The sequence below is a fragment of the Theropithecus gelada genome, chromosome 6 (genome assembly GCF_003255815.1).
Source record: "Theropithecus gelada isolate Dixy chromosome 6, Tgel_1.0, whole genome shotgun sequence".
Taxonomy (NCBI): Eukaryota; Metazoa; Chordata; class Mammalia; order Primates; family Cercopithecidae; genus Theropithecus; species Theropithecus gelada.
In genome coordinates this window covers 108,074,759-108,092,918 of record NC_037673.1, presented here as the reverse complement: position 1 = coordinate 108,092,918, position 18,160 = coordinate 108,074,759, and the positions used below count along the sequence as shown (strand labels likewise).

At 37.9% G+C, this 18,160-nt stretch overlaps 1 protein-coding gene across 1 annotated transcript in view; it reads left to right on the top strand.

The window, feature by feature from the left end:
- EPB41L4A (erythrocyte membrane protein band 4.1 like 4A) overlaps nt 1–18,160 on the top strand; it is a 255,122-nt gene that overhangs the window by 133,111 nt on the left and 103,851 nt on the right. The window contains exons 3-4 of the mRNA XM_025388701.1: nt 4,273–4,324; nt 9,164–9,242. Coding sequence (XP_025244486.1) covers nt 4,273–4,324; nt 9,164–9,242 — 131 coding nt within the window. The remainder of the gene's footprint in view (nt 1–4,272; nt 4,325–9,163; nt 9,243–18,160) is intronic.

Here is an 18,160-nt window from a genome sequence, read left to right as displayed (position 1 = left end):
GCTCTAGGAGACTCCAAAAGAACAGTTGACAAATGAAAGGTTGGACCCTCAATTTAATATATATGTTTTGAAGGTTAGGATAGTGATTGGCTGGACAGTATTAGAGTTTCGAAACCTAATTCTGATACTGCTACCTAGGAAATTGATGAAATTGAGACATTATCAGCCAAGGTGGATGAAAGCAGCCAAAGGCATTTAGCCAGGACTGCCAGAGAGTAAGAAGGGTCTGTCATTGCTCTCCGGGTTACATCAGTGCTGTGATTAAGATTGACAGGCCTGAAGTGGTAAGGCTCTCTAGCTGCTTTACCTCTTCCACTCTGGCAAAGGGGCAGAGTCCGAGAGGACTGTCACCATGACTCCTTAATGATTGAGTGTTTAGGGTATAATATGTTAGGAGCTGACTGTACAAAATCAGGATGAGAGAGCAGGGTCTGTTTGGGTTCATTGTTACCTTTCTACAAAATGGGATCTCATCCAGCTTGTCAGCATATACAAACTGCATAATATACGTTTGAAATAGGAGAGAGAGGGGAGTGGGGAAAGGGAAAGTGATTGAGTGATTATCCCAGAGAATGGACAGCTTAAATGTTGAGAGAGAATGAGAGATAGGGCTATTTCTTCTCATGACCATCTGGCTAGGCAAGAGGCAGCACACCAGGGTACAATTCAGAGAAGCCATTCTCTGAATCAACATTGGACCCGGTGTGAAATAAGATGCAACACGGCTCTTATTGTTGCATGTTGTCCTTCCTTTATTTAAAAAATTTTAGAGTTTATTCTATTAGAACTCTAGGAGACTTCAGAAGAACAGTCTCTTAGGGCACCACACTGCATAGTTCTCAGTTCTCTGCTCCTCTTTCCCCTCACTTGGGGCAGGTGGAAAGACTGAATAGACTACTTCTCTTTCTGGAAGTTCTCCATGAATATTGATTGCTTAGCTGAGTATTTGTTAGCTATTAGGCAACACTGACTTCAATAGAGTGTTCAATTGTAAAGGACTTGGAGTGTTACATTCTGTGTTATTACTTAGAAATTTACCCACTTGCTGTAAGAGTAGTTGAGCTGATAGACATGTACTTTATACAGATTTAAGGCTCTGTTATCCCTCATTTATGTATTTTGATAAAGTTTTTTTTTGAACATGCTATTTAATGATTTTCTTTCCAATAAAGCCATTGTATACTCACCCTGCAGTTAATTTTCCTTGTAAATGATTTTATTATCTCATATGTATTGATCTCATACAATTAATTATTGTCTCACCACATTGTATTATAATTGCATGGCTGTGTGTCTCCTGCTAGGCTGTGAGTGCGAGGTTAGTCACGGGTCTCATTCAACTTTGTGTTCTCATACTACTCAGGATAGTGTCTGACATGTCATGTGAAGAACGTGTATAGTGGCTATCCATAAATGATGAATGAATGAAAGAATGATATCCCAGTTTTAGAGTCTGCCTCCAGAATATTGGCACTCCATGACCGGTATTCTGGATGTATTCCTTAAAACAGGGACATTGTGTTCATTGGCAAATTTTTGTGCCCTTTTTTTCTCTTAAGCTATAGAGTAACAGGCTGATGTGTTTCACTGTGATCTTCCATGTGCTGTGTTTGATTGCTTGTTGATAATGAATGGTGACAAGTGCCATCATAGTGTGACTGCTTTGGTTCCAAGGTCACATCTTTCCCTTGGTTGAACGTAAGTGGGTTTTACATTTCAAGATCTTGGCTTCTGAAACCTGGTGACTTGTGTTTATTATTTATCTTCTTGGGCATTTATCATTGTCTGACCCCTGTAACCCCTGGTTTCCATTTCGATCAAATGAGAGTTGTGCGTGGCTGGCTCTAGAGTGACGCTTAGCATAGCAAATGTGCAGTGAGTTGATTGAATAGCCTTTGACTGAGTCTTGCTGCTGCTGCTTTGTGCTACAGAATTGTGATTTGTAACTTTACTTGAAACTGTCATTTTACCTTTTTCACCTCACAAATTTAATCACTCTCAAGGAAAGAGATTTATTTTTAAAAAGTACAGATTATCATTAATGTAAAAATTTTAAGAGATTAAATTTTTTTTGCCATTACATGTAATTAAAAATTTTTCTTCCTATTTTCTTTACCTGGCTTTAATGACTGAAAAGCATTCTGGAGACAGGAAAACAAAGACAACACAAAGTGAATGGAATTGAAAACTCTGAAAGAAAATTGCAAAGGTTGTCCTTTGGGATGATGATAGGAGGAAAAATTAAAAACTCTCTGATTTCTGCCTCTTACTAGTTTCAGAACAAGATTAGACAGACAGTAATAAGACCAGAGGCTCCTTTTTTCCCTTCTTGCCACAAGCACATATTGATACCTCATGTGTAAGTGTGGTATAGGGCCTGAAATTAATCCCAATGTTACGTGTGCCTTGACACCTGGAGAAACTGGGAGCCTCTAATGACCCATCTATAAGCCCCCTCCCTTACTGTGCTCTAGGGAATACGGTCCCCTAGCCAACCAACTCTCCAAGACCCCAGCAGGCTGACATATTGATTTTAGTCTTGTGAAATTTGAAGCAAAGAAAGACACTAACTTTCAACACTCTGAGATAATAAAGGGGTGTTATTTTAGCCTCTAAGCTTGTGGTAATTTGTTATGGTAGCAGTGGAAACTGAATGCAAGTATTAATGAGTATTTGTGTTTCTTTTCCTTGGGTTTCTCTTCATTGAAAAATTCTGGGGGTAGTAAAACCTTTTTGTTTAAAATGAATGGCAAGAAACCATTCCTTCACCTCATGTTTCCATTTCATGAAGAACTCACAGCTTTATATACATAAAGGGATGGGTCCGTGTTGTGTCCAACACACAGCTTACCATTTGGGTTGATTTTACTCTACTTGAATGAACTATAGTTTCCCTGGGAATCATAATTTTAACACCAAAGCCTTGTTTTTAGTTGCTGTGGGCTCCAAGAGCATTTCACTGACACATCCTCTGCTTCAAATACATTTTCTGTTTTAAAAGTGAGCGATTCTAGACCTTTGAAAAATAAGAAATGGTGAAGACCAGAATAATGAACATTGTATTTTTAGTTGCTGCACTTAGATATGTTGGTTACTGTACTTTTTTTAAAAAGAGTCAAAAAATGGAAACTGCTATGAGTAGCAAATAGTGAAGCTTATGTATGCATGAATAGAGTTTAGTATAGTAATAAAACCTTACAGTAAAATGACTACAACAGTCATATTCATAGTCATAGTATTCATAGTATGAATAATTGTTATTCATAATTAGGAATAAAAGGTAAGGGGATTGCATGAAGCATTATAATTGCCATTTATAATTACTATTGCTGTTACATAGCAGAACAAGCATTCTGCCCTCAACTGAGGGGAAGGAAAGTGAGGACCTGGGCCAGCACATGAGTGTTGGGGAGGAACGTGGCTCAAGGTGGATCAGCTCCTACCTCACTGTGGTGGGAATTGCCCCTTCTTCATTAAGGAACATGAGGAAATGGAAACTGAGTGGCTTGGCCCTGGGGGTCCCCAACATCTGGCTAGGAGAGTGTGGGAGTGATTCCATCTCTGCCCTCCCCTGACCCTCCAGGGCAGCCCTTATCCCTTTGACTCTGCTTTTGTGGGAACTCCAGTGCCCTCTGTGCTTCTTTGGCTTCTGCCCTGCTCTTCCCACAGATGGAGAGACGAAGCTAGAGGCTTACCTAATCTCTTTCCTTCGTTAATTCTACTTCATAATTGTGAGGTTTAAAGAAAGGCCTCTCCCCAGGGCCCCAAATTCTCCTGTCACCACTTGAAATTCTATTCATTAACTGTTAATTTAAATTAATAAACAGGTATCTTAGACTGGCCAAAGGCAGCTATTAAAGGTGACCTAGTCATTCTTGGCATATGTAGCCTGAGCTAGGGGCTATTTTAAAGACTTTACCTGGATTAATTTATTTAATCTGCACAGCANCCCGTCTCGGCCTCCCAAAGTGCTGGGATTACAGGCTTGAGCCACCGCGCCCGGCCGGCCAGGGTGCTCTTAAACTCCTGGCCTCAAGCAGTCCTTCTTCCCCTGCTGAGATTTCAGGTGTGCGCCACCATGACTGGCCCGTTTTTTCTTTTACTGTTCTTGCTGCAGAAAACTCTTATGTGTGTTTGTGTGTGTATATGAGGGAAGTGTTTAACTTATCAAGTTTTAAAGTGTTGTTTAAGTAACATTTTGCAAATATTCTTGGAGTAAAAGCTAATGAAAATCGACTAATTTCTTTAATTGTCCTTTTCTTCCTCACACAGTATTGGCTGGATCCTGCAAAAACTCTTGCTGAGCACAAAGAACTGATCAACAGTAGGTATTTGACTTTTGCTTTGTTAAAGGGTGGCTTGAAAGCGATGACAAAGTCCATGGTTAGTTGGGTGCAGAAGTGGGCTTAAGTACTGGAGAAGTGAGTACTAGTACTCAAGTGCGAGAATATGGGAATATGTGTATTGTGTGCATTGCTAGGCCTTCTCCAAACTCGTATTAAATTTAATCAGTCTCTGAGTGGATCTTGGTATTGAATTTGTCCTAGAGGCAGGCCTTCCCTTGATTTTGTCTGTGGTTTTTCTGTATGCTTGTCTTTAAAATTTGACCTTAAAACAAAAAAGGCAAATAGACATTAATGGGTGGTAGGGGGACTGCAGGGATGGGTCATAATGTCCAAGCTTTTAAAGAGCTTGAGTTTCTTGAGTTATGGCATGGTTTTGCCATTTGGACCACTCAGTTTCCTAAGCCAGTAAGAGGTGCTTTTGTGACCTGAAAAGTGGTCTTCAGAGAGAGACCATTTTTGGGAGCTAGCTTTTTGGTTTTATCAATACAAATATTATAAGGAGATGCAATATAATTAAGTATATATTGCTTAATCTTAATTTCCAGAACCCAAGTTTTTATTTATAAGCACAAACACAGAGGCTCCTTAAGTGTGCAAAAGAATACTCTTTTTAAAAAAAAAATTGTCTGTTTCAATTGAAATAAAATATACATGACGTATAAAATGGATTCTTTTAACCATTTTTGTGTGCAATTCAGAAGCATTAGGTACATTTACATTGTTGTGCAGCCATCATCACTGTCCATCTCCAAAATGTTTTAATCTCCCTAAACTGAAACTCTGTTCCCCATTAAAGCATTTTGCTGAACTGTGTAAATTATTGCTAATCAAAACGGAGTGGATTCTTCTGGCATTCATTACCCCCATTCTGAGTCTGTATTTTCTGTGCGTGTCAGCTTGTTTCCTGCGGTAGTATTGGTTGTGCGATGCTACATGGATCCAAGGGCAGGAATGTAGCTCTGCTTCCAAAAGGAACTGGAAACCTGGACTGCAAAGCCATCAGAAAGTCCTGTTTCTATGAACGTCAGCATCATTGTTGTTTCTCATTGCATTCCCACCTCTGTAGTGGAAACCACTGGAGTTTACAAGTTACAGCTCTAGTGTATTTGAACTGATTTAAAAAATACCAATTGGAAAACCAGAAAAATTTCAGGAATGATTTCTTTTTTTTTTTTTTTTTTTTTTTTTTTGAGATGGTATCTTGCTCTGGCACCCAGGCTGGAGTGCAATGATGTGCTCTCAGCTCACCGCAATCTCTGCCTCCTGCGTTCAAGCAATTCTTCTGCCTCAGCCTTATAAGTAGCTGGGATTACAGGCGCCCACCACCATGCCTGGGTAATTTTTTTTTTATATATATTTTTAGTAGAGATGGGGTTTCGCCATGTTGGCCAGGCTGGTCTCGAATTCCTGACCTCAGGTGATCCACCCACCTCAGCCTTCCAAAGTGCTAGGATTACAGGCGTGAGCCACCGCACCCAGCCGATTATTTTAAAATAAACTCACAGGTTTCTTTTATAGGGAAAAAAGTTGATATTTCTATCAAGGTGATGAAAAATTATTATTTTAAGGTGCGTTATTAAAGTGTTCCTAAGCACATTTAAAGTGTCTACTTATTTACATGGTATGAAATATTTTATTTAAGTATCAGTCTATAATGCAGTCACTTTTTTATTCTAAAAATTTGATGTAGGCTGGACGTGGTGGCTTACACCTATAATTCCAGCAATTTGGGAGGCTGAGGTAGGTGGATCACCTGAGATCAGGAGTTCAAGACCAGCATGGCCAACATGGTGAAACCCAGTCTCTGCTAAAAATACAAAATTTAGCTGGATGTGGTGGCGAGTGCCTGTAATCCCAGCTACTTAGGAAGCTGAGGCAGAGAATATGGCTTAACACCCAGGAGGCAGAGGTTGCAGTGAGCTGAGATCCCACTATTGCACTCCAGCCTGGGCAATAGAGTGAGACTCTGTCTCAAAAAAAAAAAAAAAAAATCTGCATAGTAAGAATAAAACAACTGGTATTATAATTGAAGAAATGTTAGTGACTGAAGAATCCTTCCATTTTATCTCATGAAATTGTTTGATAGTGAAGGAAAATGGCTATCAAATCTCTAATAGATTAGTCAGAAAGAGAATCTATAAAAACGACAGAACATTTGCTAGTTACCAGAATGCTTGTAGTTAATCTTGATTTATTTCTTCTTGAGTTAATGAGAAACTCCTTATCAAAGACCTCAAAATTAGTCTACATAAAAGATAGAAGATTCCTAGTTTTTGGCTTCTGTATTTTTTGCTAAAGTGAAACAATATTAACTTTACTTTACATAAGAGTTTCTTAAACGTTGAGTCCATGGCATGACGTGGATTCAAGACAATAATTTTGTAATTTGAATTATCAGCACCTTACTTTTTTGTAGTCTTAGAATAGGAAGCCAAAAAGTATCTGGCTGAACATATCCTTGTCCAAATGTTCATTTCTATAGCCTTTGATTGCTCTCTGAAACAATGATGCATATAAGAGTATTAACTTACGCTAAAGGTATTACTATTTTGTGTTTCCCTGAAAAGCTATATAGATAGAATAGTGCACCCCAAAGTGCTGAGCTCTAGATATTAGCAAACTTTTTTTTCTTCCCAGTGATTTTAGGCAAGTTGTTTAACTCCTTGGAGTTTCACATGCCTTGCATATGTTACCAAGTTGCTATTGTTGAGATTCAAATGTTTATGAAACATTGTTGTACATTATGAAATGTAACCAAATGGTAATGATGCCTTATATTTAGAACACAGCCATTTTATATGTGAATGGGAAATGAAAGGCTAGTTTGGGCCAGAAGAACTTAGAGAAAATTAGCCAAAACCAAATGTTTTTAATTGTGTACTTTTAACATTTTTGTTTAACTGTTCATATTGAATATTTGAAATGTGCGGGCTTGGTGAACGGGGTGTAATCTGTCATGTTCCAGAGAATAGAAGCAGCTCTGGGGCCTGAAGAAGGCCTCTTCTCTTTGTGTGCCATCTCGACAGCATCTGTGCTCCTGCCCGCCCCCTAGGTACTAACCCCAGCTGCCTGCGGGCACAGACAGACCCATCTGCTCAGGAACACGGAGCTTGATTGACACAGACAGATAAGCTGAGGGTGGACTTCCTGGCTCTTCTAAATATTTAATAGTCTGTGCCTCCCTGACATCTATGTTCAGGGATAGAGGTGTATTTGTTAGAAATACAAACACAGTGGTTAAACAAACATAAAAATTAAACATAAGGAATCAACTCCAATAATAAGAAATTCTAGCAGTTTCTTTTAAAGTTTAGTTTTTAAAAAAGCTGTAGCATAAGGAGTGTCTTACACAGGAAGGCATAGATGAGGGGAGAGGCAGGATCCTCATCTTGATTGTCTTCCACATGCCAGGAACAGGGTTCCAGTGTGTTGCACACATAAGTATGTGTATGTAATATTAATAAATAGTAACATAGTTCATATGTTATAAATACATGATACCTTTATTCTTGTTCTGTTTAATTTCTTTTCCCCAGTTTCTAAATTTGTGACTTTATTCAGTTAAGAATAGCAAGGCTGGGGTTACTTTATGTCAGTTTAGACAGTATGGAAGACTTTTACTGAGATGCATGCTTCACATCTTTTCTTTTTAATGCGTGGGAGAGCTTTTGTTGCAAAACAATTAACACCCATAACTACCAGTTGGTATACCAGGTAACAAATCCTTTTAAAAACAAAGTGTATTAGATCTAGTTACTGCACAGCTTGGAGATACGCAGTTTTGGAAACAGTACAGATTAGATTGATACCCTCAGAAATAAAAATATTTCCTAGTAAAAGCATAATATAATGTGTTTGGCACCCAAGGGGTTTGTGTCTTCTTGCACAATATGAGTATGTATTTATTTTTTATTTGTCCATGTACAGATAATTCCAGGCTTTGTTTCTGATTTAAAACATAAAAAAGTTTGTAGGCATAGTTCTTCTTTGGTAAATGAATTAGATGAGAAAGGTTTTCTTAAATACGTGAGAACACATTTTTAGATTCAGAAGTATTTAAGAATGAAACAAATATTGTCCCTAATTTTATTATGTAGCCTCACTGATGATTTTTTTCCCGTAAAAAAAGGTAAGAGTTATCATAAGAAAATTCTAATGAGTTAGTTTAAGGATAGAACATTTCTAGCCTTTCTTCCCAGAGTTTGCCATTTAGTAATTTTTTTTTTTTTCTTTTTTTGGAAAAAAAAAAAAAAAAAAACCCAAATATGATCCCTTTTTCACAAAAGGGAATTTAGATTGTTGGTCTTTTCCACATCAGCACATGCAGATGCCCTTCTGTCTGTCTGAGCATTTGCATGGTGTATGTCCGGTGGCTGGGGCTGACTTAAATAGTCCACCTGCTCCTGAGCATTTAAGTTGTTTTCAGCTTTCTGCAGATAGGTTTAAAAACTATTTTTTTAATGAAATGATAAGTGGGTGGTTTTTAAAACCATTTATTTTTTTTCTTTCTTCACTATGAAAAATTACATATATATTATAGAAAATGGGAAAAACATAAATAATGAAAAATGTCTATAACCTTACCAACCAGATATAAGAACCAGCAACATTCTGGTGTATTTGGCTGTGTCTTCTATCTGTGTGTGTATGTGTCAAGGTCCTACTGTCACAGTTCTGAACTTTGCTGTTTCTATCTTATGTTTTCTTGTTTCTTTAGACATTTTTGGAGTGTAATTGTAAATAGCCGTATAATATTATACTGTAACTTTGACTATTTTATGATTTTAGTGAAATTTAATTTCTATTTCTTATTTTAGCTGGACCTCCATATACTTTGTATTTTGGTATTAAATTCTATGCTGAAGATCCATGTAAACTTAAAGAAGAAATAACCAGGTATAGTATTGACTTTGTTTCTGAAGAGATACATGCATTGCATATACAAAAAGCTTTATTTAAAATATATTAAAATTGGGCTAAACATTTGGATGTGTGTCTACCTGCATTTTGTAATGCATCTCTTGTGAGGGTAAAATTTAAACTAGCATTGCATGAAGTTGATCAGTGTCTGACGATAGATGTGTTTGAAAATGGCATGAACCTGGGTGACGTGATGATACATTTTGCATCTGCTGTGATGAAATATTTCTGTATCATTATTGTTAAGCATGCATTCAGCCTTTGTATTCATATGGAAGTCATTTGAACTGCCTAAAGGAAGGATATTTTGATGCTCGGTTTGTACTTCTAAATATACATTTGCACAGCCAGTTATTTCTTTTTAATTGGTTGTAGCTTAAATATTAGCTTTCCAGGTGTTTCATTTATCTCTATAGGAAATGAGAAGATAATTGCTTTTAGTATTAAGAATGGAAACCAATGTTTTAATACATTACTTCACCTTTGTCACCAAATATTTGATATGAGTAAGACAGAATTTCCTATCGATATTGATTAGGTTGTCAAAATAGTACATGTCAACAACTGAAAGGGCTTATGAAGAACAGACCAGTTATATTTTAACTTATTCCGCTGATGACCTAGCTGCATGTGGTGGCAAAAACAAAAGCATATTTCCTAACTTAACACTAAGTGGTCAGTTTTCCCAGTGAACCCATATTAGAGGCTCAAATAAAGCCTAATACCTCCTTTGAAAAAGTTGAAATCATGTCTTTCGTAGCCTATGGTTTTGTTTCTATTCCATGCTTTCATCTGTCTCAGACTTTCTTTTGTCTTTATTCTGGACTGCACACAGAAGAATGAGAAGAGGGTAGGCTAATTGGACCTTTTTCATCCCACTTTCAAGTGCCATATTTAGGCCTCATTTTTACTTTGTTTTATTTTATCCCTCAACTTAAGATGTAATCTATTTGAACTGTAATGATTGATTGATGAAAATATTATATTTCATAACCTGTATTTAATTTTTTAAGAGACAGGGTCTTACTGTATCACGCAGGCTAGAGTGTAGCAGTGTAATCATAGCTCACTGACCTCAAACTCCTGTGCTCACAGAATCCTCCCGCCTCAGCCTCAGGAGTAGCTGGGACTACAGGTGTGTGCCCCTACACCTAGCTAATACTTTTTGTTTTTTTGTCTTGTTATGTTGACCAGGCTGATCTTGAACTCCTGGCTTCTAGCAGTCCTCCTGCCTTAGCCTCCCAAAGTGCTGGGATTACCAGCATGAGTCACTGTACCAGCCCAGACTTCATTTTTAGAACCAAGCAGATGTCTGCATTCACATTGTTCATTATCACATTGTTAGTGAGCACTTTGAAAAGCAGACATGGCAGTTTAAGCTTTTGCAGAGCACATCTTTCTGGGGAAAGGGCCGTTAGGATGGAGAGGAAATGTTGAGGAGAGGGATGGTATTTTCATTAGAGTTTCAGAGGGAAGTTGAATTCAAGTACTGTAAAAAAATACACTTATATCTGTAACTCATTAGGGAATTGCAAGGGCAAAACATTTTTTAAAAAATAAAATGAAAGTCCTTCATAGTCAGGTTGTGAGTAATCTCTGCCTGTGCCTAAGTGTCCTCAGTTGTAAAACTGGAGATGTACCTGTTTCAAGGTTTTCTTAAGCATTAAATGGAATACTGTATATAAAGCTCTTATGATTGTCCGTGTCTCATACTATGTTTGAGGAATGTTAATACTTATTTCATTCTATCCTTTTTCTAGATGTATGGTGGAGTTACATCTTAAATAGGGGTTAGGTTCCAAAAATACTTGAGTTAATTTTAAGAAGGGATAAAAAAGATCATTGTTTTATAATGCATTACTTCACCTCTGTTCACCACACACATGAACAGAAATTTCCCAACAGAATCTATAGATGGATCATTAACAGAATACATGGATTTTTTGTATAATTTACAACCCACAATATTTTCAGTACAACCAGTTGTATTGAAAGTTTTAGACCAGCTTGTGTAGTTAAGAGCACAATGACATAGCTGGCTTACAATTAGTGTCCATGATTTGTTGCCTAAAACATATGGTTGAATTTAGGTAAGTTAAATGTGCATTTAATACATTGATATACACATATTATTCATTTTATTATTGATTTACATGAATATATTACCATTAATGGACCTGAAAAAGAGGAGTCACATGAGATAATTTTGGCAAAAGCAAGAACTGAAACCAAAAAGCAAAATCTCCAGATACATGCTATTTAAGGAAGAACATACTTCTGCCAGCATTTTCAAGTTGAGTGTTTATCTTAATTTAGTTCTTTGGAAAATTGTGCCAGCCTACTCTGCATTGGCTGTTAGGTTGTCTGTAATTTTTTGATATGAATGATCATGCTATCATAAACATGCTTATACATAATCTTTTATGTGTATGTTTTTTTGACATGTTACTATTTCATACATATCGTATTGCCTCTTTCACCATCTAACCCAGCTTTTTTTTTTTTTTTTTTTTTTTGAGACGGAGTTTTACTCGTCGCCCAGGCTGGAGTTCAGTGGTATGATCTCAGCTCACTGCAACCTCCACCTCCTGGGTTCAAGCGATTCTCCTGCCTCAGCCTCCCGAGTAGCTGGGATTACAGGTGCCCACCACCATGCCCAGCTAATATTTTGTAGTTTTAGTAGACACAGTGTTTTGCCATGTGGGGCAGGCTGGTCTCAAACTCCTGACCTCAGGTGATCTGCCCACTTCGGCCTCCCAAAGTGCTGTAACCCAGTCTTTTTACTGCTGCATTGTATTCCATAATTAACTGTATGTTTTGGCCATCCAGATTGTTTCCTTTTTTAAAAAAATTAGGGCTGGGCGCAGTGGCTCACGCTTGTAATCCCAGCGCTTTAGGAGGCCAAGGCGGGCGGATCACGAGGTCAGGAATTCGAGACCAGCCTGGCCAACACAGTGAAACCCTGTCTCTACTAAAAAAAAATACAAAAATTAGCTGGGTGTGGTGGCGGACTCCTGTACTTCCAGCTACTCCTGCTCGGGAGGCTGAGGCAGGAGAATCGCTTGAACCAGGGAGGTGGAGGTTGCAGTGAGCCGAGATCGCGGTGCTGTACTCCAGCCTAGGTGACAGAGCTAGACTCTGTCTCAAAAAAAAAAAAAAAAAAAAAAAAGAAAGAAAAAAAAATACAGATAATGCTACAGGGAACTTCTCATGTATATACATGGTCATGCTATTAATATATGCAGTATTTCAGAAGGACACTGATGTAGGAAAAAAGATCTGGAATGAATGTGATAGAAAAATAAAGTTTCAGGTTATGAAAAATGTAAGTTAATAGAATCATCAACTTGGAGTCCCTGCTTGTGTTCTAAGGTGTTTTCTGAAGTAAATGAAATTGGGGGGACTTTGAGGTCATATATTCTGAACTCCACCCTTGTAGAACATTTCTGACACATCAACCAGCTTCTTATTAAGCACTTTTAGGTAGGAAACCTACTTTTAAAAGCACTAGGAAATTCAATAAGAAATAATTCTCTGATGGTCTATACAGAATAAATCTGATCTCTCTTTTCTTTATTAGTACTGTAAATAATTCGTGTCCTCAGGAGATCTGTTAAACTGATTTTCAGTTCTAATTCAAAACATGACATCCTTCCCTGTATTGTGTGTCCTTCATAGCTCTGTATCCTCCACAGATTTGATAAGTATAATACATATATTGGTTAGAAAGACAGGCTTGGGAGTCAGAAAGGCTGAGGTCTGCATCCTTGCTTTGTCATTCACTAGTTCTGTAATCCTGAGAAGATTGCATAGCCTTTTGTAAAGTCTCAGTTTTTTCATCCGTGCAATGGCATTATAGTGTTTCTTCAAAAACATGCTTGGAGGAATATGTAAGAGTGTACTGGCAAAGTACTTACCATAATGCAAAGATGTAAGTGTTCAATAATGATCAAGGTAGCTGACATGGAAATAATGATTATTGTTTTATATTTTCAAATTATTGATTAAAACATTAGGAAAAGACCAGCTTAGAGCCCTGAGATAGGTCTTCTTGCATGTTTAAGTCAATCCAGTAATCAGACCCTTCTTATTGTAGGTGTTGATTTAATTATGAATCATTTTACTATCCCCTGTAGCCTACATTTCTTGAATATGTATGTCAAGACAGAATGCACTTACACTTCATTCTGTAACTATCTGGAGTACCATGTTCCAGTGTGCTGAGTAAAAGGAGATTGAGTGGTGACCAGGGCAAGATGTGGTTTCAGTCTGCCTGAAGAGAGAATCTGTCAGTTGTCTTGCTGACAGCCCTATCTGAAATACCATTGGAATTTCCCTGAAGTTTTAAGGATCTTAAAACTCTTTCTAAAAAAAGAAAATAATGTTAGTTCCAAATGACTCATTCATAATACTTTTTAGAGTCTCAAAATAGATGTTTGATTTTTTTTCTTAGTTTTTTAAATAATATTTCACAGCATTTTGTTGAGGATTGACATTAAGTTCTTGTCTTCTTTTTGCAACCCAGAATCTTCCTTTGGTGAAGATGGGTTTGTTTTATTTAGCTTCTTCATTTCCTGTGTGACCTTCAGTCCTATACTTACTTCCTGAGTCCCTGTCTCCTCCTTTCACTGAAGGTAGTGGTCCTCATCTACCTCAGAGTTGAGGGTTACATTTTCTTATGGAAGCGAAAGGACTTTGTGAGCTTTAAAGGACTATCTAAATGTAAGGTGATGTTACTGCTATTTGTTTCCATATTTTCATCATTGGTTTTCAACTTTAGAGGTGAAAGTTATGGTTTTTCTCTACTGTTTTTCTGCTAAGTCCTATGTGCCATTTTTCTGCATTATTTAATAACATGTTATGATTTAAATGTTTCCCTTTGACTCTCACATTTAAATTTTATCAAGACTGGTTAGATAAAATGCTGTGTTCCTGCTCTTTGTGGGATGAAGGTAACGATCACGCTCCTTATTACCTCTGTATAGGTTGGTAGTCTCCTCTAGGTTCTCCTGTTTCACATTCAGCTATCACCTGAAATCAAACTCCTCCCTGTCCCTACCTCCTTCAGTTTTCTCAGCAGGGTCTCACATCATGAGAAGGTGCACTGTAGGATTCTTTGGTAAGAGCATTCGTGACTGTTTTTGGCCAGGAATCTCACAGGAGCCTTCTGTTTTGAGCTTCTGTCTCTCTACCCCTTCTTTAAGAAAGTCCTTGTCTGTTCTTCTTGCCTCTAATTGCTAAACTGTTAATGGATCTCAACGACTTTTACATCCTTGGTATCAGTTTAGCTATTTTCAACACACATTAGATAAATAGAAAACTGTGAGGCCAATATTTCAGGCCTGTCTCTTGTGTTGTACTGGTGGTGGTGGCGTATTAAGTACAGATAGAGTGGAAGACAGAATGCTCCTCCCTACCTAGAAATCAAAGTCTCAGGGGCAGTGCATATACATCGGTTTGTTAGTTTACAAAAGGAGGTAACCAGAAACTGCTTCATGAAGCCTCTGCTGTATACCACAATGTATTCTGGAAACTTCCTTGTTAAGTAGATATTTTTAGGTAGCATTTTTTCCCCAGTATGGTACAGTATAACTAGAGTCACAGTATAATTTATTGTCCAAACTTTGACACTTTAGAGAATGATGAAGTGAGTTATTAATAATTATATATTCATAATAGGCATAAATTAGTACTCTCCTAGGCTAACTGGCACATAGGTTCATCCTAATTAAAGCCAGAGATAAACAAGGACTCAAGCATTCAATCATAGCTTTAATCAGAATGACACAGAAGAAAAGACTCAGCAACTCTAACTTGCTCTAGTTTAAATAAAATATTAAATTTACTATAAGCCCCATAAAACATACAAAATAAGCAATATATAGTTAACTTAAAATAGGCCCTGAGATACTATAAAATGTTTAACATATGAAAATATGATTTTACTTTATCACAAATTTGCCTCATGACTCTAGTAAGATGCTAGATATAATAAAAATCAAGTTTGAAATTAAAAATAGTTTGCCTTCAATTTTTGATTTTTTTTTTTTTTTTTTAATGCAAGGAGTGAAAGATCTGTGATATCTTTAAAGGGCAGGCTAACCAGGGAATTTTGAATAGATGTATTTTTTCTTTATGAATTTCTTAGAGACAGCAAATAATGTTCCCAGTTTTTAGAATTTTGTCTCTCTGTTTATCCATGTACCCAACTTGCAAATCAACAAGTATGTATTGAGCAGCTCCTATGCGCTGAGAGCCGGAGATACTAGGAATGCAGTTGCCAATGTGATGTGGCTCCTGTTTCTTTGTATCTGTTTGTCTGTGTTTCAGCTCTTTGTTTTCTACTATGTATTTTTAATCTCTCTGTTCCTCTGTTCCTCTCCTTTTGTCTTTGAAGCAGATGTCTATCATTTCTGTATTTGGCAAAAGATTTGATTGTCTAGTCAGATGTTAAAGTCTTTTTTTTTTTTTTTTTTTGAGAGGAGGTGTTACTCTGTTGCCCAGTCTGGAATGCAGTGGTGCAGTTACGGCTCACTGCAACCTCAACCTTCTGGGCTCAGATGATCCTCCTGCCTCAGCCTCCCAAGTAGCTGTGACTGCATGCATGTACCCCCAAGCCTGGCTAATTTATTTTTTGTAGAGATGGGGGTCTCACTGTGTTGCCCAGGCTGTCTCAAACTTCTGGCCTCAAGCAATCCTCTTTCCACAGCCTCCCAAAGTACTGGGATTACAGGTGGGAACCACCATGCACAGTCTCAAAGTCTTAATAGAGAAAGAGACACTTGCATCTCTGACCCCTTTCTTTAAAAAATACACTTCAGGAAAAGAAATTTGAAGATGCCAATAGAGAAGGAGGAGGGTGTAGTGAAGTGCAAGTTTCCAGCAGCAAGCAGTGATAATTCTCACAGTTGTCTCTTTTGTTTTTAAGGTTTGTTTGTTTGTTTGTTTTTTTGAGACAGAGTCTTGCTCTGTCACCCAGGCTGGGGTGCCGTGGTGCAATCTCAGCTCATGGCAACCTCCACCTCCTGGGTTCAAGTGATTTCTCCTGCCTCAACGTCCCAAGTAGCTGGGACTATAGACATGCACCACCATTCCTAACTTTTGTATTTTTAGTAGAGAAAGGGTTTCACCATGTTGGCCTGGCTGGCCTTGAACTTCTGATCTCAGGTGATCCGCTTGCCTCAACCTCCCAAAGTACTGGGATTACAGGTGTGAGCCACCATGCCCACCCTTGTTTGTAAGGTTTTGTATTTAAGTTCTCCTAATTTTACTTGACCCTACTTTTCTCTTCTCCAAGAGGAGCACAGATGATCATTATCAAACGGATTTAATAGCTCAGATGAACATTCAGGGAATTGAAAATAGTTAAATAGGGTTGGGAAAAGGTGTGCAAATTATGGAACAGGGTGGTCACTGATCAGTGGCAAGAAGTGGCCCCAGAATTAAGCAGAAGTAGGAAGTCAGTCTTACAAGCTATCTTAAGGAGCTTGAACTTTATCCTAAAGGCAAAGGGAAGTCTTTTGAGGTTTGTTTTTTTTGTTTTTCAACTGAAAGAGTGACATGATCCTGTTTTCATCTTAAGAATCCTGCTTACCTCTTGAGAGGTTTGGAAGAAAAGTAAGTATGAGTGATGGCAGAACAGTTAGGAGGAGGTTTTAGAAATTTAGGAGAGAGTGACCTGGTCTAGGGGATCGAGAGGAGTATAGATTTTAGAAACAGCATATTTGGTGATTGAATGTGGGTGCCAGGGATGATTACACATTGTTCCCAGGTTTATTTTTCTTGGACAGCTGAAGGTGGGGGTGCCACTTACTGAAATGGGCAGTGGGGAAACATGGGGCATTGAGCAAATTTTCTCTGAAACATGTGGTTGCAATAAAAGTTGATACCAATCTTTTTGAAATAATCAATGTGGTATCTAATATCTAACACAAATGTAACATTTCCTCCCTAAGGGCTTTGGTTGTGAGCATTTGGAGAAGAGATATTTATCATAGCTGATTATTATAGTTCATTTCCTTTGTTTTTTTCTACCCTTCCCAATGACATCGAGTCACCTTATAAAACAGAAGTCACAAAAGGACAGGTTAAAGTGTGTGACAGTGTGTGTGCATGTGTGTAAGTGCTAGCATCCAAGGATGATGTGGATGGTTAGTTATGTTGGTTCATAAACCTCTGGCCCCTCTCAGTCCACTGGCAGAATAGCTGAATAAGAAAACAAAACTAATCAAAGTTACATATCATCCTGATTGAGAGAGTTCTAGGGTCAGATTTCTTGGGTTCTAGCTCTAACTCTGCTGCTTAATTCGTTGTGAGGTCCTGGACAAGTTATTTCCCCTCTGAGTCTATCAGTTTTCTCATCTGCACAATGGAGAAAATAATAGTACTGACTTCATTTTTAAAGTCTTAACCTAAGTTATTATACATAAATTACTTAGGATGAGTTACCATATAGTGTTAAGAACAGTGCATGGCATTGCTGTTATAACAGGTTTTCTTTTGGCAACTTGGAATGAGCAGATAATAGACAGAGTGTTATGTAATATAGGTTAGGTCTTTGTGATTTATTTCTCCCAGTAGGAGCGTGTTGTGGTGGCAGTGGCAGTAATGATAGCTTAAAAGAGCGTGGAGTTATCCTTTGCATTCACCCTGTGATGTGGATGCTGTCAACGGTTCCAGTTTTGCAGGTGGGGAGGCTGGCTGTCGGAGAGGTTAAGCAGCAGCCCAAGGCTACAGAGGTAGTGAATGCCGGGGCTGGGAAGTAAGCCAAGCAGTTGAACTTGAAAGCCGCACTTTTTAGCCACAACCCTATATTGCCTCTGTAAGGTATGTTTGAGTAGTTCCTGTTCACTCAACAGCCCCCTCACACAAGAGTGGGGGGTGGCTTTATTTTA